The sequence below is a fragment of the Pseudorasbora parva genome, chromosome 18, assembly GCF_024679245.1.
Source record: "Pseudorasbora parva isolate DD20220531a chromosome 18, ASM2467924v1, whole genome shotgun sequence".
Lineage (NCBI taxonomy): Eukaryota > Metazoa > Chordata > Actinopteri > Cypriniformes > Gobionidae > Pseudorasbora > Pseudorasbora parva.
In genome coordinates, this window is record NC_090189.1 from 9,301,250 (window position 1) to 9,319,812 (window position 18,563).

The following is an 18,563-nucleotide window of genomic DNA, read 5'->3' on the forward strand; positions in this document are numbered from 1 at the left end:
TGAATGTTTTGTTGAAATGAGGTTACAAAACGAAAACAAATGTAAGAATGTATCCATTTTACCATCTCAGAGCCCTGAAGCAACATTCTGACATGCCTAGCCGGATTTTAACCACGCATTGTTTGCACACGTGCTTGAATGTCCATCAGTAAAATCATTTATGCAAACTAGACAAGACAAACAATGGCAGTCCACCGAAGAAATAATGTTTCACAGGTTGATCGCAAGACGGATGTAGCCATTCTGATCAGCATGAACTCCAATCCAACTGTATTATTCAGCTGATTTGAGCACGGTTATCCATATTCCAATTGTCAAACAGTTTTAAGCACTTCTAATGCCTCTAACAGCAGTCATCAGATATGATGTACATTGTAAAAAAATAGAAGTTATAGGCCGTTTTTATAGCGTTGTCCAAATGGTGCGGCAGCATTGTTGCAATGACAGAGAGCAGGTGGCTCAAAGCTTCCTGCGTCATCCACTTTAACACGGCACATAAGCCTCTCAGCAGGAATCACACACTCACACACATGTACAAAAAGCCTTCACAAGCTAAATGCAGATCAAAATCACTACACTACACTACAAAAAAAAAAAAAAAAAATTGCTGGGTTGTTTCAAACCACATATGTGTCAAATATAGGTTTGTCCATATTAGACCCATACGTTTTTTTAGATTGTATTTAAACAAACCATGTAATGCATATTTCATGTTGCAAGAAGACTGAATAAATGATTAATGATATTTAGATGCACTGCAAAAAAAAAAATATTCTTTGTTTTCCAGTAAAAAGATCCATAAAATATTAATTTTATAATAAATTTTTTTACTTGAAAACCAAAACTACTGCTCTCTTTCACTCTTTTGTAAATGGCAGAGCATAAATTAGCTTTGGCCATCTGCTTGTTTTATGTAAATTTTGCCCATGGAGAGGTTATCTACAGTCAAGAGCTTCTATTCCTGTAACCGAACACACACACACACACACACACACACACACACACACACACACACACACACACACACACACACACACACACACACTTATGAAGACATAGACAGCGTTGGGGTAACTCATTACAAGTAACTTGAGTTATGTAATCAGATTACTTGTTCCAGTAGATAGTAAAATAGTAAAGTAACAAATTACTTTTAGATTTACAACAAAACACCTGAGTTACTTTTTTAAATAAGTAACACAAGTTACTATGTTTTTCCATTTATTGACTGATAGCTTGTGAGTAAAAATCATGAGTAATTGCAGAGGTGTTATGTGTGCTGTGAGAACATGATGGCTATTGTAGTTTTAGAATAAATGTGAGCAGGCATTTACTCAGACAAAAAAAAAAAAAACAGATTCAGTACTACTCAAAATGAATAAAAACAGCAAAATGCAATCTCAGAATATTACGCAAACCTGCAGTAACTAAATATATAGAAATACACAAATATACTTTATGTACTTAATCTCACTACTTTATTAACCAATGTCTTTGCTACTGATATTTGATTATCCACATCAACCATGACTTTAGATAAACATCACATTTGCGTTTCATTTCAAAAATAAACATTTTTGTGCACCCAGTACAGGTGTGAATTTGCCTTTCTTTCAGCCTGAGGCTTATTAATTTCTAGCCTGACAAGCCAGACCCACATCAAGATGTTTGGTCTGGAAACTCACCATTGACAGCTCAATCCGAGGGGCGGGATAAACGGTTGTCTTTCAAACTCCCTCTGCACGTGATAGGATAGCGCTACACCAACCAGAGCAACGAAGGTGAAACCGAGCTTGTTGACAGATTAAACTTTCGCCGTATCCGGTCGGCAAAACTCCGAACACATCTTCCCTTTTTAAGAATGACTTCAGGGCCGTTCTTTGTCCTTTTCTCAGAGAAAAGCTCAACTCCAAGTCTTTCAGAGTTGCGGTCAGAGCTGATTCGAAAGACCGCCGCCGTTCGCCAGTTTCTGTGTTTACTAGAAGCACGCAAACGCAACTCGCCCGTCGTCATTATGGCCCCGCCCACCGACTCTATACACGATGTGATTGGTCCGGCAAGAGTTAGGCGATTACAGCTCAGAAGGGTACTGAGAGTTGCTAGACGACACTCGCGGGCAGATTAAATTTGCTGCCGCTAGGGTGCGTCTATACTTCTAGGCTAATTAATTTCACTATTGGTGTGAAATGGCTTTACATAAAAAAAGCAAGCCCAGTCGAGGAAAAAGTAAAGTAGTAATATAACATTCATTTTAATAAAAAATTATATTGTAATGCACAGACAGACCTACGGGTGCAATGTAATCACAATCTCTACAGAGACACAATTGCGGTTTCAACAACCATCACAGGTTTGTGTGGCCATCACCAGAACAAGCTCAGATTAAAATTGAACATTGGTCTGGGGAGTCTGCTCTGTGTTTTCTACTGCACAAGAGGCGTGATCAATGAGCATTATTCAAATGACTCTATACACAATTGGATAGTCCTTCAACCAATCAAACCACAAGAGGCGTAATCAACGGGCAGCAACCCACCCTTCTCTGTCTGTCATCGTGTAAAAACCCGCCAATAGCACGACAGGTGGATAAGCCAATCTGTTATTGATTCCACCAAAAGTGTAACAGAAGCAGTAGAAATAAATGTACATGTGAATGAATTTACCCAGTCTAATTAAAGGTAGCAAAACACACCGAATCTCTGCAGGTCCCCTAGTTAAAGGAAGTGTATGTAAGATTGTGGCCAAAATTGGTGCTGCAGTCACTTTCAAATGACTTCAGAGCGGTGTATCCCCCTCCCCCCGGATGCCGAAACACTACTGACTTTGTGATTGGTAGATAGGTGGAGGGTGGAGCTTCAGGCCAAAACATCAACATCAGTTGAGGGCTGCAACGACAACTTTTAAATGACAATATCCTGGCCAGACTACTATTGTCAGTGATATAAGTATTTAATGTCTAGTGACATATTAGGGCCATTTTAAGATTAATTGAAATACATTTCTTACATACAGTTCCTTTAAGCAGAAATCCAGCGTTCCTTCACAGGAACTCTTCTATGAAGCCATTAAAGGGATAAATTTTATCCTTTTTTACCCAAAGGTCCAATTATTATTATTTTTTATAATATATTAATTATTTAAATACTATACTTTTTTTTTTAATTATAGAAATTAGTATTTAAAATTGGAATAATATACTTTTTATGGGGACCAAAATGGGTTATTTAGTTTTTCAAGACCACTATCAAGTTTACATGGTCCTTGAAAATCTTTAGTTCAAAAGTAAGGCAAATTGTATTTATTTTTCATGCTACAACTCCTTTAAAAGTGAGAAAGACACTGGTACTCCCATTCTTGTCAAACAAAGCTGAAATGTGCTGCAGCAGTAACCAGCTTTAATTCACTCCAGAGACGATCAACATCAACACTGCTACCGGTTTTCCAGCCAACGCCATAACTAACACAAGACAACACAAGACTCATTTTCTTTCACTAACAATTAGAAAAAAGTAGAGTGTTTAATCCTCTGTTTAAATATTACAATTTTAAAATGTAAAAACTCCCTACATTATCTTGTAAATGATAATGGTGTTTTAAATATACAGTATATGCTGTTAACTGACTGTATGCAAACAGTATACAGCCAAACATTGGTTTCATTTTCATAAACCTTCCCACTCTAAATCTTTTCCTCACTCTTTGCCACTAAAATGCTCTTCTTGTCTCACTTCTGACCCCATGCTTGATGTTTCTTACTTCTTGGCACTGACGTTACATCAAATTTCCTAGAAAGCCCCACACAGACAGACAGACACACACACACACACAGAGCGAGAGAGAGAGCATGAAGGAAAGAGAGAGAAAACAGCTAAAGCCTGATATTAAGTCTAAAAAAATCCAATACAATTACGCTAAACCTACCATGCACAATTTACAGTCACTCTTCACATTTAAAAGATTATTTCACCCAAATATATATATATATATATATATATATATATATATATATATATATATATATATATATATATATATATATATATATATATATATATATATTTTTTTTTTTTTTTTTTTTTTTTTTTTGATGATGAAATCGGAGCACTCTCTGACCCCTCCATAGATGACACAGATGAAAAGAAAATTATAAATAAAAGGTTGTTATTTTTTGCGCACATAAAATACATGAAGTATAGGGTTAAAAAGCTCTTGGATTTCATCAAAAATATCTTGATTTGATATCTTTATTGTTCCAAAGATGAACAAAGGTCTTACGGGTTTGGAATGACATGAGGGAAAGAAATAAATGACAATGTTTTTTTGGGGGGTGGGGGGTAAACTAACCCTTTAAATTAACAGATGCCTTCAGATTGAATATGAAAAAATTTGTTTTAAGTTCTGAACCAATAACCACACAAATACTGAATTCTGAAAATGTGAGTGCATAACTCACTGTGATGGTTGCCAGGGCATTGCTAGGTGGTTGCATACTGATTCAAAAAATAAAAATGTCACAGGAAAAAATAGGTATGTGATATAGCACACATCTCCTATGGAGTAGGCTAATAACAGGTTTCCCAAACAACCCTTTCAGGGCATCGATCCCAGCTCACAGGTCAAACTAGAAGCTGACTACAGGGTTTTAAAGTCGCTGTGAAACCAAAGTTGTGATCATCTTTTCTTACCTATTGTACAGAGCCCCACACCTGACATGAGAGAAAAAATATGTACATACGAACGTTGTATACTTAAGAAACTGTTCTCTCGTTTAAGTAAACAGTGGCTATGATTTACCGATTTGTAAATTTTAAGTAAATCATGTGCACAATATAATTCGTACCCTTGAATCATGGCCACTTTGTACTAATTAGTTTCTTTGTTTTAATTTAACTACAATTATTACAATGATTTAGTAAAATTAGGAAACAAATCATTATATCAAGCACACAATATACTTAAAACAAGGAAATAAGTAAATCATGGCCACAATTTACTAAAACGAGAGAACAATTTCTTAATTCGTAGCCATATTGGAAGCGAATTGCTAATATATTTTTTATGTGCACGGCTCTGAACTACTGAGACGTATATACAAGTGAAACTGCTTCTCGAATGAGAAAAAAATGGAGGGAAGGACTTGATTTTGTCCACCAGGAACCGATTATATGGTTGTGGTTTGCTATTGGTGGATCTAATGTGAGTGAAAGGTTGCCCCGCCCTCACTCCAGTAAACACGTCATCAGAGAAGAGATGCCACATGACAAATGCAGTTAAATGATGTGATGGTCAGAAGTGATAAAGAGATCATAAAGCGTTTGATGGCTGTGTCAATAAACAAACCAAGCATTTTACTTCTTCAAATGTCTCTTAATTATCTTTAAGTGACTCCACATGCTTCATTTCAGTCTCTCTCTCGTCGTGAGCTCTTCAAAGATAGACGGCAGCTTTCAACCTCTCATGTTGTAGATCTCTCCAGGATAAAAGATCTGTGCTACTCTCCTAGATTTTAACCTACCCCTAATCCTACCCATCACAGAACTCTTTCAGCATTTTTACATTTTCAAAAAAATAACAGACCAGAAAAAAAGTACCCCACAAGGACACAGATTTTGGATACTGCCATTCTTGTGGGGATTTTGTCCCGATAATGTAGGGTTTACCAGGACAAAAACTCACACTTACAAACGGTTCCCGCATAACAAACACACGCGCGCACAAATTGTGGGGACATTCCATAGGCATAATGGTTTTTATACTCAACAAACCGTATTTTCTATCCTCCTACACTGCCCCTACCCTCAAACCTACCCATCACAGGAAACTGCACAGTTTACTCAACAACAACAACAAAAAATAATAATAATAAAAAATAAAACAACTCATTCTGTATATGATTTATAAGCCTTTTGAAAATGTCCTCATAAGTCACCCTCTCCTTGTCATTATACACATTTGTGTCCTGATATATCCCACACACACACACACACACACACACACACACAGACACACACACACACACACACACACACACACAGTTCATCTAAGGTCTTTAGAAACTTTTCTTGAAGTATCAGACTGTCCCTGTCAGGGACCTCCAACCTGATCCTATGATTTCTGGCAAATTTACCAGTTATAATTGCAAAACCATAACGAATTAATAGAGGACTCTTTCATGAAACTTATTTAACTTATTTTATTAAGGACATCGGTGGCTAACACTAAGATTGTATTGTGAGTAACTGTATGGTACCTTGGTGGGATATGGTTACCATCATAAATATCTGTAAGGGCTTATGGCACCTGCATTACTTCTAGAGATGTAAAATGTTTTAGGTTTTCAGACCAATGCAGAGCAAATCTAGGCAGAATATTTATTAGATGTTGACCGATTTAGTCTGTTTTAAAGGCAGATGACAAACAATCTACAGCGCAAAGTAGCTATAAATAATACAAAGTAAACACCACTGTACAAAAGTTTGGGCTCAAGGCTCACCAATCCTGCATTTGACTAAATAATACAGTAAAAACTGTTAAATTGTCAAATATTATTTATAATAACTTTTATCATTAAAAATGATAAATTTTATTTAGTTTGCTATTAATTATACGTTGAAATGTAATTTATTCCTGTGATTCAGCATCATTACTCTACTATAGGATACAAAGAACAGCATTTTAAAAAAATGAAATCTATAAATGTATTTTAATGGATCATTTAATGCATACTTGCATACTCGTATTAATTTACTTTTAGTGTAGCGTCTAGGGTATCAAATAAATAATAAAATAAATATGACATAGTATGAACACTTATTCCACACAAAATGTACTAAACATTTTGAACATTTTACCATTATTTTAATAATGGTCATAAAACGGCATTTAAAAATACAATGCAAACAAACAGGCCCTCCTCAGGTTTACATTATAAAGAGCAATGCTTGTCTGCAGATATGGAGGACAGATACTTTGCAGATTTGAAATTACATGGTTGCATTTATAAATATGATAAGTCACTTTTGTCATCTTAATCTCATCTTAAACTCTTTCATCTCCAATATTTCCAACCATCTCGAGACTCTCTCTTTCTCTCGTGGTGTGTTCGTCTTCCCAGGACATTGTGTGTTTTGACTCAGTCATGTGCTTTTATTAAGGACAACGAACACACACACACACACACAGAACAAAGGCCTTCCTTCACTGAGTACGGGGTCATGATAAAATATGATCCCCGCTATATTTAGAACCCCCAGATGACAGTAGAGAAGCAGTCAGGCTTTATTGATTCAGATTTGCTTATCACGTTACATAAGATATCACCTAGATGGTGTTTCTGTATACTGTTACCTCAGAAGAACCATGGTAGAATCAAATCACATTCTCATTGGTGCAAACTTGAGTTTATATTATATATATCTTAAACAATATAATATATATATATATATACACACACACACATATATACATATACATATATATATATATATATATATATACACACATACATACATACATACATACATACACACATACATACACACATACATACATACATACATACATACATACATACAAGAACTTATAAAACCTATTCTAAGCAGACTTAATGTAACTATTCAAAATTATTCATTAATACTGGTATGTTATATGCTCAATGTGTCATCAATTTGCATTATTTCAATTTGATTTTTTAAAAGTTTTATTTATTATACAGGGCTCAACATTAACGCTTGTCCGCCAGTCGATAACTGGATTTCTTCAAGGGACAAGTGAAAGAGAATTTTACTTGCCCGACGGACAAGAGTCTTGATTAAAACTAACAAATCACTAGCCTAGAAATCTAGACGTACCCTAGCGGCAGCAAATTTAATTTGCCCGCAAGTGTGGTCTAGCAACTCTCAATTCCTATCTGAGCTGTATTCCTCAGAATCTGGACGGCCCAATCACATCGTGTAGGTAGGCTATAGAGTCGGCGGGCGGGGCCATAATGACGACGGCCGAGTTGCGTTTGCGTGCTTCTAGTAACACAGTCTTCTAGTAAACACAGAAACTGGCGAACGGCGGCGGTCTTTCGAATCAGCTCTGCCCGCGCCTCCGGAAGACTTGGAGTGAAGCTTTCCTCTGAGAAAAGAACAAAGAGCGGCACTGAAGACATTCTTAAAAAGGGAAGATGTGTTCGGAGTTTAGCCGACCGGATACGGCGAATGTTTAATCAGTCAGCGAGCTCCCCTTCACCGTCGTTGCTCCGGTTGGTGTAGCGCTATCCTATCGCGTGCAGAGGGAGTTTGAAAGACAACCGTTTATCCGCCCCTCGGATTGAGCCCTGTCTATGGTGAGTTTCCAGACCAAACATCTTGATGTGGGTCTGGCTTGTCAGGCTAACAAATCACCAAAATGCAGGAATGATTCTGCATTAATTTAGTGTAAGTGGAAATTAATAGTGGATATGGATAGTAATGAACTGACTCGCGCATCTCGAGGAGAAATCAAAACAAATGAGCACTGCTCACACACAGAAATTGTGATAAACATTCAAAATGTGAAGTTTTTATATTTATAACATATGATACAGTTAAACAACATTACAACCAAATGTGCCATTTTCCTGAATACCATCACAATTGAAAATGACACGGATTTCATATGACAGCTCCATAAACAATTAATTAACGTTTAGTCACTTACATTTTAGATGCAAGTTCCAAACAGCAGAACCATAATACCTCTCATAGCAACATTGGCCCTCATTTATCAATCTTGCGTAGAAACTGGTGTATATGTTGGCGTAAGATTATGCTTACACTCCTCTCACCGCCTGATTTATGAAGCTGTGCGTACCTCTGCAATCCAGGTGTACGCAATACTTGCCCTTGATAAATGTGGCGGCTGAAAATGATCGTCATTAGAATAACACGCCCCTATATATTCAAGTCTCCACCTCCCCCACGCCCTCATTTTACGCCATGGACAAACAGAAGACGGCAAAGAAGCGAAACTTCTCCAACGTGGAGATCGGGCGCGCTCAATCATCTCACTAGTCCACTAGTCAGGGCACTGATTAGCACATAAGTCAATGGGCTGACTGCCTGATCAGTGTCCTGACTAGTGGACTAGTGAGATGATTGAGACGCGCCCATCGAGACTATCACCAGGGAAGTAGAAAAAAACCCGAAATTGTTTTATTTGAGAGTTTAAAGAGTGGGAATAAAGGCACCCACAAAAACAAAATATGGACCCAAATTACGAGTACTGTTAATAGTGTGGAGGTTGAGAAGCGCACTCCAGCAGTTTAAATAGCTTTTTGGATGATAAATTACCATCACAATGCATTATTTTACAGCACGTTTTGAAACAATTAGCATTTAATTTCGTATCACGGCACATGTATTGGGGTGTACGACAGTGATGATGATGTGATGTGGAGTACCATTCATTCACATTAATAATTACATGACAATTTGTAAGATTCTTATTATTATTCTTAATGACGCTTGTTATTTAGAAGAATGTCGTTTTTATTGATTTTATTATTATTTAAAAGAAGAAGGTCATTTTTATTATTTTGTCAGTCTGAATTATTTTAGTCCCACAGGCTTGCGACTGGAGGAATACATATGCCTACAAATCAAACGCTTTGGTAAAGTCACACAAATTAAACATTGACGTTCATGTTGCACAAAAATAAACACCGAATGTGTTGTTGTGGTTTTTAACAGTGGGTCATATAGCATATCTATGCGTTTTGTGGTGTTAGGAATTGCGTACACCACCTCCTGAGCTGGCGTAGGATTTGAGCGTGCCGTCCGCCAACGTCCATATTGATAAATCTCAAAGTCACCGTGGGTTTGGGTGTACGCAAGGTGTACGCTGGAAATTTGGTGTACGCACTTTTGATAAATGAGGGCCATTGTGTGTTACTGAAAGATTCAGAGTTTAAATGAATCGATTGAACCAAAGATTCAATTACCTTTTTGTAAATGACTGCCTCATTCTTGAATAAATCAGCCATTTGAATGAATCGACTGTATGACTCACTCATTAAGACTCACCTGCTGCCACCTACTGGTGGTTTAGTTTCATTTACTTTTTCAACATTTCTTTTGTTTATTCAAAAACACAAATATTATTTAATGCAGTTGCAATTTTTCAGTGTACATTATTTAATTTGATTGGTAACAGCCCTGCCCTATAGCAGATAGTCCTATAGTAGATCAAATTTAAGAATACGAAACCTGGAGCCTAGCCTATATTTCATAAGATTAGGGGAAAATTCCCTTTGTAAAAGGTAAAAATATTACAAATATGCAGATTTAAAATATGTCACAGCTGATTGTGACATATTTGATGATTAAATATGATAATTATTTAATTATCATAATTTAAATGATTAAATATGTCACATACTGGTGAGACTATTGCTTCAGAATAAGTTATATTTACAACACACACAAATCTAACTTTTTCCGGACAAGCAAAGTTTTTACTCGGACAAGTGAATGACCGATTTACTATTATTTATTATTTACTATTTAATATGAACATGCTTAATGTCGAGGCCTGTTATACTTACATTTGTCATAATTAATTACACTTTACTTCTATTTTATTTATAATAGGCTACTTATATTCATTACACTATAAGTAAGAGCTTGTGATTGTAATCTGGACTGAAACTGATGTGACCTTATTCCTAGAAGACAACGATTCGCCCATGTCTATTAAATCTTTGACAAGCTGCCTAGGCCCTAGGCTACAATCTAAGTGTAATGTGTTAAATGACAATGACATGACATTCAAATTATCACAGTACTGGGATAAAAAATTATAGTTTAGATAGTAACTTCACAATTCAAGGATAACAACAGAGCCCAAACTATTAGCCTAAATTCAGTTGCTATTTATTTTTTAGATATAATAATTAAAATTCAAATAACACATTGTATGCAAACATTTAAACTTCACATAAAGCAGTTTATTTATATATTAACTTCTATATCTAATTATAAAATTACGTTTTTACTCCAATTCGTTGATGAAATATAATCAACACAGTGGCTGTCATTTTCATGATAGATTTATAAAACATACATTAAATAATGAAGACGTTATGGAAGCTCGTTTCCACCACTAGATAAAAAAAAGAAAAAAAATTCAGACTTTTTTCCCTCATAATTGCGAGTTATAAGTCTGAGATTTAAACTCGCAATTGTGAGAAAAATCTCGCAATTTCTCTTTATTTGGTGGTGGAAACGGGCTTCCATAAGACATCACTAACAGGTTAAGTAGAATATAACAAATATAGTCTAATATAGAGCATATATTTAGCAAAAGAGTTCGTTTTTCTTGTGAACTAACAGCTGTGGACACTGAATGACTCCTGAGGTAAATGTAATGCTAGTGACATTGTTTACAAGCTTGTTTTATTGATGTCTTTTCCCGCCGTTTAAACACTGATTGAGAGATTATGAAATATGATGTTTCAATAAGTTATAATGCATCCTCAACATACCTTCAGATTATGCTGCGTTCCCGGGTAGGTTTTTGAGGCCGTAAATTATGACTTCAAGTTCAAACCGCGACTCGCGACTTTGTAGCGTCCCAGGTAAAGTCATACCTTGAGCCTGAGCAAGGTATTATGGTAGCTAGATGTAAAAAAAAGCATGGACCGTGCGGGACTCATCTACAATCATTTCTATAGCCAAAGGTGATTAATCCTTGCTTATTTGAGGGAAACTGAGGAGAAAAAACGGCACATAAGGCAAGATAAGCAATACCTTTTAGGGTGTTTTCACACTTGGTCCTTTTCAGGGGTCTGGGCGCGGTTTGTGAGATTTTTGGCCCATAATGAGCCTCATTCATGAAACTTTCGTAAATATATGAGCAAATTCTGAGTAATTTGCGCGTAAAATGGACCTTTACGAAAACTCTCCTCCAGATTCACAAACGCTTAGTTCGGATTCGTTAGGTAAACGTGTGTATATATACCAAACATGCGAAATGTGAATTCCAAACATGCGAAAATTGAGCGTGCACGCGCATCCTTTCATAATTAGCATAATCCACGCCCATGAGTTACAACTGCAAATGACGTGACCAGGAACACTGTGGACTCTTCTGGACTTCTTTGTCAGGTTTGGCTCCATAGGTTTTTATAAATGTTGAAGAGACTAATTGGCCATATGACTAGCAATAAATATTAAATTATCGTGTGTCCACCAAAGCATGTTTTAGCCAGCTAAACACCTGGTGCTCTTCCGAAAACGGCCAGCTGGTGGCGCTTGAAAGCGCTTTGCAAGGGCAGCGTTTTTCCAGCTGAGATACTTTGATACAGAATATCCATGGTAGTAATGTGTTACTACTAGTATCTCTATCTCATTTTAAAAAATATTACTGAATTTAGAAATGCAGTAAAAAGCAGTATTAACTTCTCTTATCTCTCTTAAATTTTTTTATTATGGGATGATTGGTCAACGTAGTTTTTGTCCCGCCCTTCCTAGTGACATGTTTTGTCCCGCCCCTCCTAGTGACTAGTCCACTGTGATTGGACGGCCTGGTAAAATATGACCTCGACGAGTGCCCAACGTTGTCAGTACAAAAAAAAAACTTTAAAAAAAAGGGGCAAATGAACTCTTGAAATATTATTATGGTAGGCCTGCCCTACACAGTGCATCAAAATGAAATGGCATCAGTTTGCCTAAATTAGAACAAAGAACGTTCAAATGTTTTACGCACCATTTACTCGTATAGGGAGCAGGTGTAAATTTCTTTAGTAAAGTTACCAACTAACATTTTGAAAATACGAGCATTTTCGTGAATCCGAAAATTTACGTCAGAGCGGCTTTACGAACGGTTTACACACAAATTCGTTCTGCTCGTGTTTCATGAATGAGGCCCGTTATGTAGGCCTACGCCAAATGATCTCAGACCTCAGTTTAGTCATCAGATGCCTCCGTCCAAATCGGTTGTTCATTATGGCTTCTTCTTCTTACAAATCTCTACAAATTATTAGTTTACTGCAATTTCAACTGCTTCCGAACTTCGGAACTGCTTGGTAAGAGAGACGCGGTTGCGCCTGCGCGCCTTGACAGTTTAAAACGAGCGCAAACACCTGAAGAGCATGCACATTAGCCAGCTGTCACCACGCGTATAGGCTATTAAACGGGATCTTTAGCGACTAATTATTATTTTTTTTAAACGTCAAAAACACCAGTTTCACATAAACAGGTGGTGGTTTTGTCTTACATGAATGTAAATATCATATTACTAGCCTAACGTAAGAATCAGTTGAGTAGGCTACGTCATACAGTGAAGAATAATCCGTTTTTTTTTACGTCTTTATTCCATTTCTTACTTGAATGCTGCTTTTAGGCATGCCTATACTTTACCTGGTAAATATAAAGTAGTTAATTTAATTTATATCTTTCTATTATTATTTAATTGTTTGTTTTTTGAATGCTGATGTTACTGCCTTCTGCAATAAAATAAACATGATGCAAGGAAAATGATTCAAAATACATGTTATTTACAAAGGTGGATGTGTGATAAAGCTGGTGCAAGAATATGTAGTATTGCAAAAAAATAAGTAAGTAAATATGTGTGTGTGTGTGTGTGTGTGTGTGGCCTGTTAAACCCTACATTATGGGGACAAAATGTCCCCACAAAGATGGCAATATCTGAAATCCTTGTCCTTGTGGGGACATTTTTTGGTCCATCTTATAAATCATACTTAGTGATGTTTTCTGAAAATGTAAAAATGCAGAATGTTTCCTGTGATGGGCAGGTTTAGGGGAAGTGTAGAGGGATAGAATGTACAGTTTATACAGTTTAAAAACCATTACGCCTATGGAAAGTCCCCATAAAACATGCAAACACAATGTGTGTGTTTGTGTAAAAAATGTAACATTTTTTAAAAATTATATATATACACTTGTTATATATATACTTATTAACCTATAGATATGTAGCAACTAGCAACTTTATTTAATAGCCTATATACTATATATACACACACACACACAAACAAATATCTTGGTATCTGAGGAACAAACAATGTAAGAGAATGGGATCAAATGTTGAAGGCCATAGGGTACACTTAATGGAGTCTGAGTTCGTTTTTTTTTTTTATTAAAGAGGACCCAAGTGTAAAAACAACACCCTAAAATACCGTGCACGACTTCCATAAACACAGCATCCATAGGGGCTGCCATTGGTGTTTTGCGGGCTATATGTCACGTCACATAAAAGAGCGTCAAAATGGCATTTATTGTTTGAATTTTTATGATAAAATGGACAGAATATTTTATTATGTTCGTGTGGGAACTCTGACTGAAGTATGTGCCTCGAGTAAAAAAAACAAGCCGACTGTTAAAGATTGCATTGGGCACTGTACTTGTGCACGGGAACTTGTGCACCGTACCCAAAGTCCTGTACTGAAATGGTTACACCCCAGTAGATATACATACATACTTACATACATAAATACACTTATTTATTAGTGTATTATATCATTCATGTCTCTGTAAGTCTCCAAAGAGGACAGCTTTTTTCCCTTCAAATTTATCTCACTTCTGTGGATATATTTGGCTACAAAGTATAAGTAACCCCCCTCCACACACACACACACACACACACCGACACACAGCATGTATGCACACAAATGTATGACTGAGATCTTAAGACTGCGTGTGATGCAGTGTGCTGCTTTTATCAGTGCTCTCAATCAGTACAGTCATTAAGTAATCATTCAAAGATCCCTTTAAAGTCTTCACTTATTGACAAAAAGGGCAAATACATTTGCGTGTAGCCAACACAACAAGCACATCTTTTATAGTTCTTACATGGTGACCAAAGGTAAATCAAGGTTAGATGCTTTTTGAAGATTATTTATTATATGTTTTATGAAAATTAATATACTGCAGTTAGAAACTGTTGTTTAACTGAACAGAACCGCAAATTAAATGTAAAATTCCCAAGTATTTACTATTTAAAGGGGCTATATATAAGAACCAAATGTGTGAACAGCTTGTAACAAAATTTTTAAAACAAGACCTCCAAATTCCAAAGGCGAGGGCCTCTCTTCCATTTAATGACACATGAAATGAAAGCTTTTAGGATAATGCTGGGAAATACATTGTCAATGTCCAATGCAAGAAAATGGATTCATTATAAACAATAGTCTAACAGTTAGATATATATTCTGAAATATACTTTAGCTGGTGCAAACATATCCACATCGATATGATCAGATGCTTTATTAACCGCTGCTTTCTTACCGCTGTCATTATTGTTGTGTTTATTTTGTTATTGAGAGGAAAGCATGTGGCACATATTTACATGTTCATCTAAACGGCATTGGTATGTTATAACATTACCAGTAAATTACCGGTGTGATGCTGTGCGTGAACGTAGAATGAAGATTACAGGTATGAGCACGTACAAAGTCAGAATATGCTGACGTAAGTCAATGGGCCAATTATAAGCTTTTTAATAGCTTTTGTATGTAAATATGCATTTGATGATCATCTTAGAATGGTTGCATTGTGTTTCACAGCCTTTTCTACATTCAGCACTCGAGACACAGCCTTCTTTTTTTCATTTATTAGCATTGCCGCTCTGCAGTTGGATACTCTTATGTGCATCTCGTGTTTTTAAAGGAACTTGCCGACTTTTTAAGACTTTAGCTTATTCACCGTATCCCCCAGAGTTAGATAAGTCCGCATACCGTTCTCATCTCCGTACGTGCCATAACTCTGTCTGACACACCCACCGCGGCTACATCGTGCCTACTGCTCAATAAGTGACAAAATAACGCCAACATTTTCCTATTTATGTGTTGTGATGCGTATAGTTACATTGTGTACTAAGACGGACGGAAAATCAAAAGTTGTAATTTTTAAGACCAATATGGCTAGGAACTATACTCTCATTTCTGCGTAATAATCAGGGAACTTTGCTGCCATACCATGGGTGCAGAGGCGCAATGACCTAGTGGAAAAGCCAGTCTGTGACTGGCCCCCACAAAGGTGTGACATAAGCAGGATAAATTAATGTACAGGTTTACAGCCTGAGCTGCAGGGTGAAATCAAATCGCCGGCAGAACAAGCTGGGTTTGCCCAGTCTACTCGTGCGCATTAAAGGGTTAAAATCAATCCTGTTGACAAATTAAAACTGGGGAGACAAATCAGATCTGAGGGGAAAATGCCCTATTTTGCCCCCTCCTGGCTTGTCGGTGGAGAAAACATCATTGATCAACTGAACAATTTTTGGTCTCAACGCTAAATATGTGACAGAATAATACACTAGGCTTAAGTGCAGAAACTTTTTATACTTTGCAGAAACTTGTGAACAATGCTCTTACAGTTGCGCAATCACCATTTAGGGATGTCATTGTATGTTCCAGGAAAACTGAATTTGTATGGTCACTGTCGGTCAAAGCTTCTTCATTTTGCTGTTTTTGATTCTGGCAATGATTCATTTACAAATTAAGCATTGCGCTCATGAGATCACTTCGCAGATTTTACATCCCTGAAGTTATCATGACAGTTGTGAAAGGTAGTCAGTGGTAATGTATCAGAGCTCCTAAGTATTACAGTGCCAGCTCTATATACAAGCAACATTTTTAATATCCTCATATTGTCTGCTTCAAGGGCAGATCACACAATTAATAAACACGTACATTGCGCATAAAACGCTTCCTGCGTGTTTACTTCCGTATGATTGCATGCTGCGCAACACTTTTTATCATTCAGTCTAGGACCATGATCTGTTCGCACTGGAATCTGATATGGGCCATATTTAAAATAACGAGCTGAGCAATAAATCAGAACCAAGCATTATGGCTTGGAGTGTAAACCTAGCCCAAGTTGCTGGCTGCAGTTCACTTAATGTTGCAGTTGTCGCTAATAACAATGGTTTCTGAATTCTACATTTAATGGTAAAATACAAAACAAAAACTCACATGAGAAGAGGCTCCCAAGTCACTGATTGGCAAATTACCCTGTCAAATGTGATAATGCCCATCAATCAAGTTCAATGCACAGCCAATAATGACTTAAAAAGAGATATGGTATAAATACATTTCCAAAAAAACCTTTATCACTTTAGAAACAGACTGAGGTAAATGACAGGATATGTGAGCACAAACAAATGCTTATTAGCATAGGCTTAATAAAAAATGATATAACTGGCAAGTCTAAAACATATTTCAGTATTTCAAGAAGATATACATGCTCTCTGAAGACCAAAGTGATGACTGTGAAATGTAAAGTAACTATGAATCAATTTGGTCTACAAAAAAAAACCTTGCTAATCACATCAGGCTGAAATATGTTTTAACGGCAAATTTAAGACATCTTTTGTTTGTTTACTTTCAAAAACGTTACTTTAAAATCCCCTAATCACATCCATCAGCTAAATTTTTCCCGATACAATTTCATTGTAAATACATGAAACCTTTACAGAAACGAGACCACAAACAAATCGGTTTATGAACTGAATATGTATCATTGAATAATCGCTGATAAGAGCTTCCCTATACAGATATAATTCAAAGTGGTGTAAAACGAGATGAAGTTTTCTCTCGAGAGTTCCTCTAAACTGAGCTATAAATAACCTCATAAAACAGAGTTATCTATGAATATACAACTTACCAGCTGAGTGACTAATCAGCTCATCTTCCTGAAGTTGTACACTGTAAAAAAAAATCCTAAATTTACAGAAAATAACTCTAAATTTTTTACAGTATTTTTTTGTAATTTTTAATTATGTTTAAAACTATGTAAAATTACAAAAAATATCTGTAAATTACCAACTTGACCATTATTTTAAGGATTATATCATTAATGACAAATTACAGTAATTCTTATTTTTTTTACAAGAAAATTACTGTATTTTTTATATAATATTTTTCTGTTTTCATAAATTACATACAAATGCATGTAAAATTATAAATAATATCTGTAAATTAACAACTTGACCATTATTTTAATGAATATATCATTCATGACAAATTACAGTAATTCTCAGTTTTTTTATACAGGAAATTACCTTATTTTTACAGTATTTGTTTCTATTTTCATAAATTACATAAAAATTCATGCAAAATTACAAACAATATCTGTAAATTAACAACTTGATTATTATTTTAAGGACTATATCATTAATGTCAAATTACAGTAATTCTTATTTTTCTATACAGAAAAATTACTTTTTTTTTATATAGTATTTTTCTGTTTTCATAAATTACATACAAATGCATGTAAAATTACAATTAATATCTGTAAATTAACAACTCAACCATTATTTTAAGGATCATATCGTTCATGACAAATTACAGTAATTCTCAGTTTTTAATACAGGAAATTACCTTATTATTTATACAGTAATTTTTTCTATTTTCATAAATTACATAAAATTCATGTAAAATTACAAACAATATCTGTAAATTAACAACTTGACTGTTATTTTAAGGACTATATCATTAATGAAAAATAATAGTAATTCTTATTTTTTATACAGGAAAATGACTATTATTTATAGAGTAGATCTCTGTTTTCATAAATTTG

General features: G+C 35.6%; 1 protein-coding gene across 3 annotated transcripts in view; it reads right to left on the bottom strand.

Moving 5' to 3' along the window:
• Positions 1–18,563, bottom strand: part of pde8b (phosphodiesterase 8B) — a 105,555-nt gene that overhangs the window by 48,994 nt on the left and 37,998 nt on the right. Inside the window, exon 1 of one of the 3 annotated variants that reach the window (XM_067424249.1) lies at positions 63–563. The exons of the other annotated variants lie outside the window; for them this stretch is intronic. Within the exon in view, the coding sequence (XP_067280350.1) occupies positions 63–86 (24 nt within the window). The 5' untranslated portion in view covers positions 87–563. Of the gene's footprint in view, positions 1–62; positions 564–18,563 lie in introns of those variants that run through there. 3 annotated transcript variants of the gene reach the window in all.